The sequence below is a fragment of the Ictidomys tridecemlineatus genome, chromosome 10, assembly GCF_052094955.1.
Source record: "Ictidomys tridecemlineatus isolate mIctTri1 chromosome 10, mIctTri1.hap1, whole genome shotgun sequence".
NCBI classification, from domain to species: domain Eukaryota; kingdom Metazoa; phylum Chordata; class Mammalia; order Rodentia; family Sciuridae; genus Ictidomys; species Ictidomys tridecemlineatus.
The window spans coordinates 56,168,531-56,187,175 of record NC_135486.1 but is presented as its reverse complement, the minus strand read 5'-3'; the positions used below and the strand labels follow the sequence as shown (position 1 = coordinate 56,187,175).

The 18,645-nt window shown below is 36.4% G+C and overlaps 1 protein-coding gene across 18 annotated transcripts in view; it reads left to right on the top strand.

The window, feature by feature from the left end:
• Nucleotides 1-18,645, top strand: part of Sdccag8 (SHH signaling and ciliogenesis regulator SDCCAG8) — a 232,880-nt gene that overhangs the window by 9,433 nt on the left and 204,802 nt on the right. For 17 of the 18 annotated variants that reach the window (XM_040277165.2, XM_021727202.3, XM_078022972.1 and 14 more), the window contains 3 exons: nt 1,255-1,407; nt 2,503-2,588; nt 13,812-13,925. In XM_040277165.2, the coding sequence (XP_040133099.1) occupies nt 2,520-2,588; nt 13,812-13,925 (183 nt within the window). In that variant the 5' untranslated portion in view covers nt 1,255-1,407; nt 2,503-2,519. Of the gene's footprint in view, nt 1-1,240; nt 1,408-2,502; nt 2,589-13,811; nt 13,926-18,645 lie in introns of all 18 variants that reach the window. The other variant, XM_040277166.2, reaches the window with a different exon arrangement.

Genomic DNA, 18,645 nt, shown 5'->3' with positions numbered 1-18,645 from the left:
AGCATCTCTCCTTCTCCATGAAGTCTCAGAGCCTTTCCTCTCTATGTGGCCTCTTCTCAGGTCTCTTCAACAAGATGAACAGCTCCTAAAATCAAACATTCCAAGATCAAGGAGACAGCAGCTGCTAGTCCTTTGTGAAACAGATGGGGCCTGGGACTTTCATGGTGTAACTTGTGCTGGTTAATACAAATTATAGGCCTACTCATTTTCAAAATATAAGGCCACAAGGAAGTGAGCCTGGGTTCTTGAGGGAGACGAATTATCAAAGAAACAAATGTTATGTGCTACCATGTTTAAGCTTCATTTCGAGGGGTTACACTAACCAAGAATATGAGTACGATACATAAGAAACACTATACAGTATGAACTGCCACCATAATCACTTCAACTGTACAAATCTTGATTTAAACTGAGAAACTGGAATAAGCAGTTCATTCTTTTTCTCCCCCACCCCGGCATCCCCCCCCCCCCCGTGGTGATACTAGGGATTAAACCCAGGGGCACTCTATCACTGAGCTACATCCCCAGTCCTTTAAAATTTTATTCTGAGACAGGATCTCACTAAGTTGCCCAGGTTGGCCTTGAAACTTTTGATCTTCCTTCCTTGACCTCCCAAATAGCTTGGAATATATCTGTGTGCCACCATGCCCAGCTAGTTTATGTCTCTTGGTGAAGCAAGGGCATCAGGTCCTCAGGGATAATGGGGCTTCCCTAGGTCAGAACTTGGTGTTACTGAGTTCCGATGGCTGGTTCTGCCCAACTCACCCTTCTATTTCCAGGTAGGGTAGGGCAGTATTAAGCACTGAGAGGAAGGAGAACACATCTCCAGATCCCCAGGTTGGTTATTGCTTGAGAGTGGGGAAACTGCCATTTGACCCTCCAAAACTATGCTGGAGGTGCTATATATAGTGAATATCAGAGGGGGCTGGGAATGAAGCTCACTCATAGAGGACTTGGTGAACATGCTTGAGATCTTGGGTTCAATCCCCAGAACTAAAAATATTAAACATAAAACAAAAAAAGAAATCAACAATTGCAATTACACAGACCATTAAGACTAACCTCTAATCCATGAACTTAATCTTCTCTCACTTTCTTTGGCACAATCTTCAGCAAACTAGAAACAAAATTCTCCTCTTTCCATTGAGTACCAGAAATAATTGATATTTCTTTCAAGACTGCTATCTTGAATAAATGTCCATGTGACTGCTCACATTTTACCGGCCTTGATTTTCATCAGATGTCTGTTTGCAGAACGGGCCAGCAGAAGCATTCACCAACTGAAATGTGCCCTGAGAGAAGGTGATGTCACCATTGAAGAAGAAGCACTGGATCCTTCCTTTAGCACCAATGTAGGAAATGAGGACCCTGAGATAGCCTGGCATGAACTGCAACATAGCCATGCCGGTAAGTAATAATGTCAGTCCTAGCCTAAATGACACATAGTAAGTACTTTAAACTCTACAGAATACTGACTCCATCCCATCCTCCACTCTGCTGCTAGGATGTTATTCCTGAAACACAAATCAGGTAATACAATTTCTTCACTAAATTTTTTTTCTTTTCGACTTCCTAATGCCTATAGGCTAACGTCCAAATATCTTAAGATGAGATAACAATATTTTGCTTAGAGAGCTGCAACCTACATTTCCAGTCTTATTTTTTTTTACACTCTCATCCTAACCATCCCTCTCATAAACCATATTTTAGGCATACAAACCTCCTAACTATGCCTCTGTACTTTTACACGTGTAATGCATCCTAACTAGAACTTTTCTCCCCCTTTCTTGCTTGGTGAACTCCTGTTCACCTGGACAGCATTAGCTTCTCTGTGAAAACAGGCACAATTATGTGTGTCCTCTTGTAACACTATGCATAGTTCTAAGTCTATATCCAAATTTGTTTTATTGTTCTACATCTATTAGTCTATCTTTTTTGCTCACTGAATTTTAGCTCTTAAGGGGTATCTTTGTCTTTGTATTCCAAGTCAATAGCACAATTTTTGATGCATAATAGAAAGTTAAGCAATATTTGTTGGATGAATCAAAGAATGGGTGGATAATGATAAGTTGTTAGTCAACTTTCTATTACTATAACAAATATCTAAGCTAAATAAACTTATAAAGTAAAAAGATTTATTGTGGCTCACAGGTTTGGAAGTTTCAGTCCATGACTAATTGGCCCCATAGTTTTGTTCCTGTGATGAGGAAATACATCAAGGTGGAAGTACCTGGAGGAGCAAAACCTGCTTGCCTCATAGCAGGGAAGTAAAAAAGAGAGAGAAAGGAGTTCAAGTCCCACTATCCTCTTCAACGGTAACCTTCCAATGACAGAAAGACTTACTAGTACACCCCACCTCATAAAGGTTCCACTACCTCCCAGTAGCACTGAGCTCAGGACTATGCTTTAAACACATGGCACTTTGGGGGACATATAAAATCAAAACTATAGCATAAACCATGGATCTCAAAGTCAATGAATTCATTTGCTTTTGCTCTGTAGTTAAACAGCTCAAAGCTATGTTGCATCAGCAAGCAAGTAAGGAAAATGAGATATCTCCATCAAGAAAACAAAAAATACCCCCTTTGGTGAGTATCACCTTTTGTAACCTGACAAAAGTTTTCTAACTCTGTTTTGTTTTTATGTCATTTTAGTAGCATATGCTATAAGCAATTCTGATCATGTGTATAGTATAAAGCATTTGAATAAATTATTTCCCATCTGACTATTTTGACTAAAGAAAAGAGACTTACATACCAGAGGGAAACCTAATTTTCTTAATTTATTATTTGCTTAAAAAATGTGAAAAACCAAGGTGCACTGGTGCACCCCTGTAATCCCAGTAATTTAGGCTGAGGCAGGAGGATCTCAAGTTTAAGGCTATCCTGGGCAACTTAGCAAGACCCAGTCTCAAAATTTAAAAGCACTGAGGATATAGATCAGTGAAAGTGCATCTGGGTTCAATCCCCAGTACTGAAAAATTAATAACAATAGTAATAAGAATAAAAATAAAAGAAAAGAAGGAGGAAGGACAGAAGGAAGGAAGGAAGGAAGGAAGGAAGGAAGATGATGTGAGAAAGAAACAATTTGGAAAATGTATTTTGGAACTGTTAGTGTACACTCATGAGTGTGTGTGTGTATGTGTGTATGAATATGTGAATGTATATATGACAAATGTAAAAGTAAAATATTTGAGTTATTTCTTCTTTAGAGAATCATGTCTGTATTTGATCATTTAAGATGTTACTTAATTATGATCTTAACACTCTTTTATGATACTTTCAATTTGAATGTCAAAAGTAAAGTGTGTTACATTATCCTACATGTTAAAATATATAGTTATAAAAGAGTGTGATATGGGGGATGCAGCCGTACTTCAGTGGTAAAGTGCTTACCTTGCATTTGTGAGGCACTTAGTTCAATCCTCAGCACCACACAAAAATAAATAAAACTATTGTGTGTCCATCTACAACTAAAAAAATATTTTTTTAAAAAGAGTGTGATATGAGAAGTCATGCTCTATTCTGAGGCTTATTTTTATTTTTGAATACAGTGTATTATTCCTGATTGAAATATTTTATATGGTAAAGGCTGAGATAGGTGTAAGGGAAGAATGAAGACCAGGTCAAAATAATATCTAGGCCTTAGATCTAAATAGGGCCTATCACATTCTCTCTCTAAGGATATTGTGCCTATTTCACAGATTTTTTGAAATAATAAAATAAGATTATATAGTTAGAATTCCTTAAAAATATTGAATTATGAAGTATGACATAAATGCAGTAATGACCACCTTTCTTATTTTCCTCCCAATGGTACTGGGACATTCCACCACTGAGCAACAATACCAGCTCAGTAAGTTGCCACGGCTGGCCTTGAATTTGCAATGCTTCTGCCTCATCCTCCCAAGTGGCTAGGGTTACAGATGTGCACCACCACTCCTGGCCCAACTTGAATTTTCAAATTGTGTAATAGTTGAATAAAAAGCCTACATGCTGTAAACTGTACAGATGTGTCACTTTGCTTTACTCACTGCTGAAAATGTCATAATAGTACCCCCATATTAGTACTTCATTCCACCTGATACATACTTATATGCTTAATTCTTACTTTAGAGGAATGTATTTTATATATATTGTTAATATTTATAGATAAAGGTTATAATTTTAATAAAACATTTTATTATTCATTGAATTTATTACTGTTGACATATGGTTTTGAGAATGCTCTTAAGCAATAGTGGGTGGGATGTTTTTAAATTTATTAGATGAATTTGCTGTATCTGTTTAATGTTCACAAATGCTTATTCACTTTTTAAAGATAAAATTGAACAGTGATATTATGGAGTTTATTGAATCAAGATAGGCAAAAAACTTTAATCAAGAGAATTTGCTTAGTATACAAATTGTTTACAAATACACTGGTCTATATGTATGAAGATATATAAAAGATTGGTACATAGACACTAACTGTATTCAGTCTACATGTAATGATTATAAGCCATAATAATAATAATAATAATAATAATAATAATAATAATATACTTTTTAATATTGTAGATTTAGAATGCAATTTCATAGCCAGTATAATATATCAGAAATATATGGGTATTGAGAGTGAAACTGAGGTATTGTTCAGATGGAAAGTATATCTAAATATTAGCCTGTCAAAGGATGTACAGATGGTTTGTGAACATTTTCCATATAGTATTAACTTGAATTTAAAAGATTCTTTTTTTTATTGGTTGTTCACAACATTACAAAGCTCTTGACATCTCATATTTCATACATTAGAATCAAGTGGGTTATGGACTCCCATTTTTACCCCAATACAGATTGCAGAATCACATCAGTTACACATCCACATTTTTACATACTGCCATATTAGTGGCTGTTGTATTCTGCTACCTTTCCTATCCTCTACTATCCCCCCTCCCCTCCCCTCCCATCTTCTCTTTCTACCCCATCTACTGTAATTCATTTCCCTCCATGTTTGTTATCCCATTCCCTTCACAACCTCTTATATGTAATTTTGTATAACAATGAGGGTCTCCCTCCATTTCTATGCAATTTCCCTTTTTTTCTCCCTTTAGGTGGGAACCTCATGTCTCTGTTTAATGTTAATCTTTTCTTCCTGCTCTTCCTCCCTGCTCTGTTCATAGTTGCTCTCATTATATCAAAGAAGACATTCGGTATTTGTTTTTTAGGGATTGGCTAGCTTCACTAAGCATAATCTGCTCTAGTGCCATCCATTTCCCTGAAAATTCCGTGATTTTGTCATTTTTTAGTGCTGCGTAATACTCCATGGTGTATAAATGCCACTTTTTTCATCCATTCATCTATTGAAGGGCATCTGGGTTGATTCCACAGTCTAGCAATTGTGAATTGTGCTGCTATGAACATCGATATGGCAGTATCCCTGTAGTGTGCTCTTTTAAGGTCGTCAGGGAATAGTCCGAGAAGGGCAATAGCTCGGTCAAATGGTGGTTCCATTCCCAGCTTTCCCAGGAATCTCCATACTGCTTTCCAAATTGGCTGCACGCATTTGCAGTCCCACCAGCAGTGTACAAGAGTACCCTTTTCCCCACATCCTCGCCAGCACTCATTGTTGTTTGACTTCATCATGGCTGCCAATCTTACTGGGGTGAGGTGGTATCTTAGGGTGGTTTTGATTTGCATTTCTTTGACTGCTAGAGATGGTGAGCATTTTTTCATGTACTTATTGATTGATTGTATGTCCTCCTCTGTGAAGTGTTTGTTCATGTCCTTGGCCCATTTGTTGATTGGGTTATTTGTTTTCTTATTGTCTAATTTTTTGAGTTCTTTGTATACTCTGGATATTAGGGCTCTATCTGAAGTGTGAGGAGTAAAAATTTGTTCCCAGAATGTTGGCTCCCTATTTACCTCTCTTATTGTTTCTCTTGCTGAGAAAAAACTTTTCAGTTTAATAAAGTCCCATTTGTTGATTCTTGTTATTAACTCTTGTGCTATGGGTGTCCTATTAAGGAATTTGGAGCGCGACCCCCACAATATGTAGATCGGAGCCAACGTTTTCTTCTATCAGATTCAGATTCTCTGATTTGATGTCTAGCTCCTTGATCCACTTTGAGTTGACTTTTGTGCATGATGAGAGGAGGGGATTCAGTTTCATTTTGTTGCATATGGATTTCCAGTTTTCCCAACACCATTTGTTGAGGATGCTATCCTTCCTCCATTGCATGTTCTTAGCTCCTTTATCAAATATAAGATAGTTGTAGCTTTGTGGATCAGTCTCTGTGTCCTCTATTCTGTACCATTGGTCCACCTGCCTGTTTTGGTACCAGTACCATGCTTTTTTTATTACTATTGCTCTGTAATATAGTTTGAAATCTGGTATCGCTATACCATCTGATTCACACTTCCTGCTTAGATTTGTTTTTGCTATTCTGGGTCTTTTATTTTTCCATATGAATTTCATGATTGCTTTATCTATTTCTACAAGAAATGCCATTGGGATTTTGATTGGCATTGCATTAAACCTATAGAGAACTTTTGGTAATATCACCATTTTGATAATGTTAGTTCTGCCTATCCATGAACAAGGTATATTTTTCCATCTTCTAAGATCCTCTTCTATTTCTCTCTTTAGGGTTCTGTAGTTTTCATTGTATAGGTCTTTCACCTCTTTTGTTAGGTTGATTCCCAAGTATTTTATTTTTTTTAGGATATTGTGAATGGATTGTTTTTCCTCATTTCCATTTCAGAAGTTTTGTCGCTGATATACAGAAATGCCTTTGATTTATGTGTGTTGATTTTATATCCTGCCACTTTGCTGAATTCATTTATTAGTTCTAGTAGTTTTTTTGTAGACTCTTTTGGGTCTTCTAGGTATAGAATCATGTCACCCGCAAATAGTGATAATTGAAGTTCTTCTTTTCCTATTTTTATGCCTTTAATTTCTTTCGTCTGTCTAATTGCTCTGGCCAGTGTTTCAAGAACTATATTGAATAGAAGTGGTGATAGGGGGCATCCCTATCTTGTTCCAGATTTTAGAGGGAATGCTTTCAATTTTTCTCCATTCAGAATGATGCTAGCCTGAGGCTTAGCATAGATAGCTTTTACAATGTCAATGTAAGTTCCTGTTATCCCTAGTTTTTCTAATGTTTTGAACATAAAGGGATGCTGTACTTTGTCAAATGCTTTTTCTGCTTCTATCGAGATGATCATATGGTTCTTATCTTTAAGTCTATTGATGTGGTGAATAACATTTATTGATTTCCGTATATTGAACCATCCTTGCATCCCAGGGATGAATCCTACTTGATCATGGTGTACAATTTTTTTGATGTGCCTTTGTATCCGATTTGCCAGAATTTTATTGAGGATTTTTGCATCTAGGTTCATCAGAGATATTGGTCTGTGGTTTTCTTTCTTTGAGGTGTCTTTGTCTGGTTTCGGAATCAGGGTGATGTTGGCCTCATAGAATGAATTTGGTAGAGCTCCCTCTTTTTCTATTTCCTGAAATAACTTGAAAAGAATTGGTATTAGTTCTTCTTTAAAGGTTTTGTAAAACTCCGCTGTGTACCCATCCAGTCCTGGAATTTTCTTGGTTGGTAGTCTTTTGATTGCTTATTCTATTTCATCCATTGATATTGGTCTGTTTAAATTGTGTGTATCCTCCTGACTCAGTCTGGGCAAATCATATGACCTAAGAAATTTATCAATGTCTTCACTATCTTCTATTTTATTGGAATATAGGTTTTCAAAATAATTTCTAATTGTCTTCTGTATTTCTGTAGCATCTGTTGTGATATTGCCTTTTTCAACTTGTATGTTAGTAATTTGAGTTCTCTCTCTTCTTCTCTTTGTTAGCATGGCTAAGGGTCTGACGATCTTATTTATTTTTTCAAAGAACCAACTTTTTGTTTTGTTAATTTTTTCAATAGTTTCTTTTGTTTCAATTTCGTTGATTTCTGCTCTGATTTTAATTATTTCTTGCCTTCTGCTGCATTTGCTGTGTTTTGCTCTTCCTTTTCTAGGGCTTTGAGATGAAGTGTGAGCTCATTTATTTGTTGTTTTTTTTCCCTTTTTTTGAGGAATGACCTCCAGGTGATGAATTTCCCTCTTAAAACTGCTTTCATTGTGTCCCATAGATTCCGATATGTTGTGTCTGTATTTTCATTTATCTCTAAGAATTTCTTGATTTCCTCCTTTATGTATTCTGTAAGCCATTGATCATTCAGTAACGTATTGTTCATTGTCCATGTGATGTAGGATTTTTCCTTCCTTCTTTTATCATTGATTTCCAGTTTCATTCCATTATGATCTGATAAAATGCATGGTATTATCTCCACCCCTTTATATTTACTGAGGGTAAATAATATATGGTCTATTTACTGAGGGTAAATAATATATGGTCTATTTTTGAGAAGGATCCATGTGCTGCTGAGAAAAAAGTATATCCACTTGATGATGGTTGATATATTCTATATATGTCAGTTAAGTCTAGGTTATTGATTGTGATATTGAGGTCAATAGTTTCTTTATTCAACTTTTGTTTGGCGGATCTGTCCAATGGTGAGAGAGGTGTGTTGAAGTCACCCATGATTATTATGTTGTGATCTATTTGATTCTTGAACTTGAGGAGAGTTTGTTTTATGAATGTCACAGCGCCATTATTTGGTGCATAAATATTGATAATTGTTATGTCTTGTTGGTGAATGGTTCCTTTTAACAGTATATAATGTCCTTCCTTATCCCTTTTGATTAATTTTGTCTTGAAGTCGATTTTATTCGATATGAGAATGGCCACCCCTGCTTGCTTACAAGGACTGTGTGCGTGGTATATTTTTTCCCAACCTTTTACCTTGCGCTTGTGTATGTCTTTTCCAATCAGATGTGTCTCCTGGAGGCAGCATATTGTTGGATTTGTTTTTTTAATCCATGTTACTAGCCTATGTTGCTTTATTGGAGAGTTTAAGCCATTAACGTTTAGAGTTACTATTGATATATGGTTTGTACTTCCTGCCATGATTGATAATTTATCTCTTTTTTTTTCCTAATTTAGTTTGTTTCTCCATGATTAGCTTTCCCCCCATCTTCAGTCTTTACCAAGGCACTTCCCACTGATGGTTTTGGTTATTATTTTTTATTTCTTCCTCGTGTAGTGTTTTGCTCAAGACGCTTTGCAATGCTGGTTTTCTGGCTACAAATTCTTTTAGCTTTTGTTTATCATGAAAGATTTTTATTTCATTGTCGTACCTGAAGCTTAATTTTGCTGAATACAGAATTCTTGGTTGGCATCCATTGTCCTTCAGTGTTTGAAATACGTTGTTCCAGGATCTTCTTGCTTTTAGCGTCTCTGATGAAAAATCCGTTGTTAACCTTATTGGTTTACCCCTAAATGTAATCTGCCTCTTTTCTCTTGTAGTTTTTAATATTTTATCTTTGTTCTGTATATTGGATATCTTCATAACAATGTGTCTTGGCATTGGTTTACTGTGATTTTGTGTGCTCGGTGTCCTGTATGCATCTACAATTTGTATATCTGTTTCCTTTTTTATTTCTGGAAAGTTTTCTGTAATTATTTCATTCAGCAGGTTACTCATTCCCTTGGTATGAATCTCTGTGCCTTCTTCTATCCCGATGACTCGTAGGTTTGGTTTTTTTATGTTATCCCAAATCTCTTGGATGTTTTTCTTGTGATTTTTTACCAGCCCATCTGAGTTGGCTAGACTCTTTTCAAGATGATATATTTTGTCTTCATTATCTGACGTTCTGGCTTCTACTTGCTCCACTCCGTTAGTGATACTCTTGATTCAGTTTTTAATTTGGTTTATCGTTTCCTTCATTTCTAGAATTATTGTTTGATTTTTTTAATAATCTCTATCTCCTGATAAAGATGCTTAATTTCTTCTTTTATCTGTTTATGTAATTCATTTTCAATGTGATCTTTAAGGTTCCTTTCCATCTGTCTAAGGTGTTCCTTGAGTTCTTTATATGGCCATTTTTCTGATGACTCTAGGTCCTCCTGAATATTTAGGCTGTCCTTCATTATTTTTACTCCTTTTCTTCCTTGCTTTTTTATGCTCATGTTACTTCTTGTTCTGTTTGACTGCTGAGTTACTGTTTACTCTTATAAATTTATTTGATGCTTGGGAGGAGAGATATTAGAAGGGAAGGGAAGAAGTCACTAAAGAGAATGAGTGTAGGCAGGTAGAATTCAAGAAAGGGGGAATAAGAAAATTGAAAAGAAATGAAAAGATAAAAGAAAAAAAGTGAAAAGAAAGAAAGAAAAAATGAAAAAATAAAAATTTAAAACCAAAAAGAAATTTATAATGATAATAAAAAAAATGGAAATTAAAGTTTAAAAAATAATAGTAATAATAATAGAATAAAAAGAATTAAAAAATTGAAACCATTAATAAGAAAGTTAAAGAACAACATCAACAACAAAAAGTGAAAAATAAAAAAATACTAATAATAATCATTGAAAAAATAATAATAATAATAAATGCAGTCATAGAGCTTGATTAACTTCTCTTCCAGTAGGTGGAGCTATGCCCACTGGGCCAGGCTTCTCTTCTTGATAGGTGGGAACCAATCACTGTGCCTCAGCTCTTCTTCCCAGACTGTGCGGGTTTCTAGGGCCTTCTCTTGTGGTTCCTCAAGCCAGGCCGCGCTCACCTGTGACACTCACCACAATACTGGCTACATGTCGGGTCTGCTGCTCCTGGGAGCCCTGTTATCATGGAAGCCTGGGCACACCCTTTCTGTTTGCTTCCCTCAGACCCTAAGTTTATGGGCTTGGGGCTGAGGACCCCCAGCGAATTTTTTTGCCCTCAGGTAGCAACTCTCCTGGTAGCTGGTGCAAGGGACCTCTGTTGTCAGCACTGGTGGGAGCGATAACCGGGAGTTCTGCGTCGCTAGTCCCACGTCACTCCTGATTCCCTGGGTCTGGCTATCGTGCTCAGTTGGCTTTTACCTCTGTGAGTTCAGGTGGGCCGACTAGTTATTTCAGCGGGATCATTAGTGCTGAGTCACGAGCACCAGGCGAATCAGAACTCGAATGCAGCCAATCTGGGCTCGGTGTGTTCTGAGAAGGGCAGACTATTCGCCCGGGATCTCCTTCAGCTCAACAGTGCCTAGTGGTCCTGATCGAACAGTATTTTCATAGTTTACTTCTCCCTATGCCCACGCAGCTGAAGGGGTTAGAGACTTGATCTCTTCGCGTCCGCCGCCATGTTGGATCACTTAGATTTTAAATTGTCACTCATCAGCTGTTCCATTTTACTCAGCAGCTCACTTGCGTGGTGAAGAGTCTGCTTTAAGCTGCTCCACGGGAAGCCCTGGTGGTGGCCCAGTTGTGGCCTTCAGGACCCCCGGGGAGGGGGTGCGGGCTGGGGGAGGGGAGGCAGCGCCTCGGGGCCCGCGCGGGCCGGGTACTGGGCATGCAAGAGAGCCGGCGGGGTGGGGGAAAGAAATTGAGATCTAGATTTAGAGAGTGAGCGTGGGAGGAGAGATGGTGGGGGATAAGCAAAGCGAAAAGGTGGAGAGGAGAGGGAGAAGGGGCCGAGGGAGCCAGGCAGCTCAGGGGCTGCAGCCTTACTGCTCGTGCTGAAGTTGTGATGGACTCTCTCCACCTTGGCTGGAGTTGTGGCAGATTCACTCCACCTAGGCCCCTTTCTTGACACGGTGCTGTGTCTTTATCCACAGATCTCCTTTAATGATCTTTACTTCTTCTTTTAAGACGTGGTGACATACGCTGTGCGGGCGCAGCGGCGCGGAGCACGGAGCGGCTTACTCACTTCCCACCACCATCTTTCCAGGACTCCTAAAAGATTCTTTACATTGACTTTTTCCTATGTATTCATAGGAACCGACACAGATGTCTCTCAATATCCATGGGGATTAGATCCAGGACCCCTCTTTCGATATCAAAATGCATGAATATTCCAATCCTTACATAAAATAGCATAGTATTTTCATATAACATATTACATTTGCCCATATACTCTAAATCACCAATGGATTACCTCAAACAATGTGATGCTATGTAAATACCTAAAACAATGTGATGCTACTATGTAAATAGTTTTTATGCTATATTATTAGGAAAAAATGACTAGAAAAAAGCTCTGCACATCATTAGTACAGATTAAGTATGTTTTTCAAATATTTTTGATATGCAATTGTTTGAATCCTCCATGGATGTGGAACTCACAGACATGGAGGACTAACTGTACTTAATTCATATTTGCCTACATTCTGAACCTGTTTCTATTAATATAAAATGATTATAGGTCTGGGGTTGTGGCTCAGTGGTAGAGCACTCGCCTAGTACAGACGAAGCCCTGGGTTCAATCCTCAGTACCACATATAAATAAATAAATAAATAAACAAAAAAACAAATAAATAAATAAATAGCTATTATTGTATGAACGTATATATGTGACAAATGTAAAAGTGTAATGTCTTAGTTATTTAGCTTTCTACCCACCACAGGTAGTCCGTTTAATTAATGTTATTTTAGCTGGGCATGAAGGCACACACCAATTCCAGTGACTCAGGAGACTGAGACAGGAGGATCTCAAGTTCAAGGCCAATCTGAGTTACTTAGTGAGATCCTGTCTCATAGTAAAAAGGACTGGGGTTGTAGCTCAGTGGTAGAACATCCCTAGGTGCAATTCCAAATACTGCCAATAAGTAAATAATTAAGTAAATAAATAAAGCTACTTTTGAGGCAGAAGATGCAGCTTAATGGCAGAGCTTTGACTTAGCATTCATGAGGCCCAGTGTTCAATTCCTAGAATCACAATACATATATATGTACATACATACATATACATACATACATAAAGTTTCTTTGTTTTTTAAATTTAATATACCCAAACATAAAGCTATTTTTAACTATCTGCCTTGAAAGTTGATATTTGATTGTTCATAATTTTTGTTGAACTGAAAACCAGAATGATTAAGAAATAGAGATTGTCCATTTCAAACTTTCCTCTTGTTTAGCTGGTTGAACTTCATTTTTCCTTTCCCATATTTCTTATTTTAAAAAAGTTATTTTATAATAGTCATTTAAAATAAGCTAAGTCAAATACTTTAGGGCTGGGGATGTGGCTCAAGCAGTAGCACACTTGTCTGGCATGCGTGCAGCCCAGGTTCGATCCTCAGCACCACATACAAACAAAGATGTTGTGTCCGCCAAAAATTAAAAAATAAATATTAAAAAAAATTCTCTCTCTCTACTTTAGGGCTCAAGTCTTGGAGGTTCTATACTCTCCACCCCCCCCCCCAGAAAAAAAGCACAGTTTAGAATTGCCTAAGTATTAGAATAAAAAATTTAAAACAAAAAAAAATGTTTTGCTGAAGTATCTTTTTTGAAATGGAATTTTACATTATTGACATACATTTGACCTCAAACATTTATCTAAAGAATCTCTTTCTTCAGTGAGCTAATCTACAGTTTCAGCTAGCAGTTCTCTTCCATGGCAGTTTCTTAGAGAGAGCTGTCCCTCATATCACAGCATTATTGAATAGGATTTTGTATTCAGTTCAAATAGGCAAGTCATTCTAAGACAATTATCCTACCCCAGTATCTTTATACTTTCCATTGCTTTTAATAACAATCTTTACTTTCTGTCTGTAAAAAATGATATTCATATCCCCTTGTCTTGTATATTTAATTTATAGAATAGAGAAATAAATACTATTAGTTACACTTTGATCTTTGTTTACATCAAATATGTGCTGAATTAAATCTGGAGAAGGTATCAGCTGATTTTTTGCAAAATCCAAACATGCATAATTTACCTTTTTTTGTTTTAGAGATCATCAGAATATGAGGAAACTAATATGCCTATTGTACACAACCTTGTTCCTATCATTAATGACCAATCTCAATACATTCATCATTTAGAGGCTGAAGTCAAGTTTTGCAAGGTAAGTTCCCTTTAGAAATTTAATCTTACAAATTAAAATTTATGTCAATTATGTCTTAAATAGGAATTTGCTATCATTAGTTTTCATGTTTGTAGCAGTCCATAGCCAATTGCTATTCTTACATTATTGAAAGACTAATGTAGTACAGGAACTTGTCTTCAGGATGATATTCTTGAACATGCCATTTCTGATTGCTTAATTTCCCAGTAGTCCATTACTATGTCTAATGATTTCACAATATGCTCTCATGTTTCAGAATTCCTCCTTTCCACTCCATTTACTTTAGCCTACCAGATGGCAAATATTTTGGAATACTAAGACCAATTATTCTCCCACAATGGTCAACTTATTGAAGCTCTGGTACAATAATTGAGGATTCTAAGCTGGTAGACCAAATCTGTTCCATTGTCACTCTTAAGGCTCTTACCTTGAACTTGATTAATAGTGATTCATACTGAGTAATGATTAACAAATTGAATATTACCCCATAGTTTGTGATTCTGAAAAGTTATATTGTTTGACTATTTGCAATTTGGTGATGTCATTAATTCCATTAGAACCTTTCTACTTTTTCAAGGTAATGTTAGTGTTTCAGTTTTTGTTTTGTTTTAGTTTTTTGTTCTCATTGTTTTTTCCCTTTTCGATTTTTGTATTATTTGTGAATCAGGTGATGATTTTTATATGAAAAATATCTGTTACATATATAAAATAAGTTTTTGGATATTGTCATTTTGGTGCTAAGGATTGAATTATGTGATATTTTATGGAAATTGATGATATTTTTTGTATCATGTATTATATTTTTAACATTTTGATGCAAGACCAGTTTGTAACTTTTTTATTATTTATTTTACTTTTTTTTTTTTTTTTGATACTAGAGAGTGAACCCAGGGGCGCTTTACCACTGAGCTACATCCCAAGACCTTTTTTTTTTTGTTTTGAGACAGGTCTTACTAAGTTGCTGAGGTTGGCCTTGAATTTGGCAGTCCTCCTGCCTCAGCCTCCCAATGGCTGGGATTACAAGTGTCTACTTTCATACCCCGTAAGACCAGTATGTAACTTAAGGAGGCTTTATATGTTTCATGATCTTGATCTTACAAAGGAGTCCCTGATCTCAACATTTAGTTTTCCCTTTGTTTTTGAAGTACATGATCATTAATATTTAGGTACTCTTGGATTATCAGTAAAACCAAAATAATATCATAATAATTATTCCATTAGCAAGAATCTCTTGATCACTAAAGATACTATGGATAAAATTTAAAATATATAAAGAATAATAAATTTACCATCTAGTTGAAAAGACAAAAAACTATTTCCTATGAGCAGCATAGCAACATAATAGAGAATATATGTTGTCCTTTACTTCATGGCATAAACTTTAGCTACAATATGAGAAGAAGGATGCAAAAAGCTCATGTCTTTGGGGATATTTTTTATGGGAGACATGGATCTTGAATCATTCATTAAAGGAAACCATCTAGCTCAGCAGAAGGGAAGAGAAAAAGTTTTGTAAAGAACAGTAACAATTATATATTTAGGATTAGTATAGTTTGTTTGTTGGTCCCATGAGACATCTCTTTTATCTTCCTACCATGGAGTGTGTCTCATAGAAATAATGAAAATAATGCTGAACTGGTAAAATGGAAGATTATAGAAGACTTGAAAGTCAGATAAAGCATGGTTTTTAGACATTTTAACAAAGAAGGAATAGAAAGAAAATAACATTTAAAGATTTAGAAACAAGTTGTTTAATTAATTAAAGAAGTTGTTTAATTCACCTCTGGGTCTTTTTTTTTTTAAGATCAGCTTATGTTTACCGAAAAATTGAAAAAAAATACATAGAGTTTCCATATACTTCTCTCAATCAAAACTCTACCCCACAGTTTTCCTAGTTATCTTGTCTCAGTGTGGTACATTTGTTACAACTGATGAACCAAAATTTTCTATTTTACATTAAATTTTCCAGTTTTCATTAAATTCAAGCAGTATATTTTCTATGAGTTTTGAGAAATGTATAATGACACAGATCCACCATACAGTACCATACATAGTAGTTTAACATTTCTTGTGCTTCACCTATTCATTCCTCCTTCCCTCCCTCTCTTAAAGTCTACACATCCTGGAGTGAGGAGTGTGAGGGACACAAAAGGCCTAAGCCAGAGGTATCCCCTAATGCCTCCTGGGGGAAGGAGGAGGAAATTGGACCACTGAGTTTTTTGCTGAAGGAGGTTTTGCAGGAACCCAGTGGTCTACTACTCTGAATCATGACACCTTCAAACCTGGTCCCTACATGACTACATGCCATTGGTGTCACTCTAGGTCACAAGAGAGTGGGCTCCCTGAACCATTGATTCCTGAGGGCAGTGCTCTCTACTCCTCTCCTCTTTACATCCCATGCTCCCTGAAGTATAAAACTTTTATCATGGGGTTTGTGTCAGGAGATGCTCCCCCAAGCCAAGATTACCTCAGGTGCCTGTTGCCTGTCCAATCAACAAGGCCAATTGTCCACAAGGACCTGAGATGTGATTATGCCCTCTGGCTCCTAGCTATAGCATTCTGATAGTTTGCTGCAAGATATAGTACATTTCTTCTCTAAAGCTACCTTGCTGTGCAGACTGTAGGTCATGTGTATATTTAATCTGTCTGCAGAGTGCACCCTTCTGCACCACCCTGTGATTATAACTCTTTCTCTTTCACCTGAATCTCCTTGAAGAGTTCCCTGTCCTTGACTGAGGTACTAGACACCAAGTCCTGGATATTCTACTTGTTTTGTTGTTTTCCCCAGTCTCTGGATTTCAGCAGGTTTCATTTTTTCTGCTGTGAATTTCCAATGCTTACCCATGGACACCCACCTCCACAGGCAGTTACAAACCTGTTGCTATGGTTCTATCCTATGGTACAGCAGAGGTACCTCTGCTGGGTATTTATATTTAGCCCTCTACCAATCCATTTATTTATATTTACATTGGGCTTCTTGAAGGTATACTTGAGGACTTTTTTAAAACCTCTTATGATATGTCTGTCTTTAAATTTTTATATTTAGAAATTTAAAATAATTATTGATATAGTAAGGTTAATATCCAACACTTGTTACTGCTCCCTTTTTTAACTGATTTTTTTTAAAAAAAATAAATGACAGTGGAATGAATTACAAATCTTATTACACATATACAGCACAATTTTTCATATTTTTGGTTGTATATAAAGTATGTTCACACCAATTCCTGTCTTCGTAATGATGTCTATCACATTCCACCATCCTTGCTAACCCCTTGCTCCCTCCCTTTCTCTCCCTCCCCCTTGTCCTATCAAGAATTCATCTATTCCTCCCATGCTCCCCATCCCTACCCCACTATGAGCCAGCCTCCTTATATCAGAGAAAACATTCAGCATTTCTTTTTGGGGATTGGCTAACTTCACTTAGCACTTTCTTCTCCAATGCCATCCATTTACCTGCAAATGCCATGATTTTACTCTCTTTTATTGTTGCATAATATTCCATTGTGTATATATGCCACATTTTTTACCCATTCATCTACTGAAGAGCATCCACAGTTTAGCTATTATGAATTGTGCTGCTATATACATTGATGTGGCTATGTCCCTGTAATATGCTGTTTTTAAGCCTTTTGGGTATAGACTGAGGAGAGGTATAGCTAGGTCAAATGGTGGTTCCATTCCTAGTTTTCCAAGGAATCTCCATACTGTTTTCCATATTGGCTGCACCAATTTGCAGTCTCACCAGCAATGTATGAGTGTACCTTTTCCCCCACATCCTCGACAACACTTATTGTTGTTTGTCTTCATAATAGCTGTCATTCTGACTGAAGTGAGATGATATCTTAGAGTAGTTTTGAATTGCATTTCTCTAATTGCTAGAGATGGTGAACATTTTTTCATATATTTGTTGATTGATTGTATATCCTCTTCTGAGAAGTATCTGTTCAGGTCCTGGGAAAACTGGAAATCCATGTGCAACAAAATGAAATTAAATCCCTATCTCTCACTATGCACAAAACTCAACTCAAAGTGGATCAAGGACCTAGGAATTAAACCAGAAGAGACTCTGTGTCTAACAGAAGAAAAAGTAGGCCCTCATCTTCATCATGTGGGATTTGGCCCCAACTTCCTTAATAAGACTCCTATAGCCCAAGAATTAAAACCAAGAATCAATAAATGGGATGGAGTCAAACTAAAAAATTTCTTTTCAGCAAAAGAAACAATATGTGAGGTGAATAGAGAGCCTACACCCTTGGAGCAAATTTTTACCCCTCACACATCATCACTAATCTCTAGGGTATATAAGGGACTCAAAAAGCTAAGCACCAAAAAAAGAAATAACCCAATCAATTGCTCTCTTAATTGCTCTCCTTTGTTTCTTTTTTTCAACTCTCTTCATGTCTTCATTGGTTGTAATTGCTTATTTAATATGATTGCCTTTTTAAATCCTGTCTTTGCAAATCTATCAATTATACATTTTTTCTTTTTTATTTTTTTTTAGAGTTTGCAATATGCACTTGCAAATAATCCATGTCTACCTCATAGGAATTGTAAGTCATTAAATAGCTGCTATTTCTCTCTCCTGTCCTTTAAAAACATTGCTATCATTCATTTCAGTTATACATAAACTATAATTACCACTTTCACTGTTGCTATCCTGATGTTGAACAACTATTATCTGAAAAATTAATGAGAAAACTAAAATATTTATGTTATC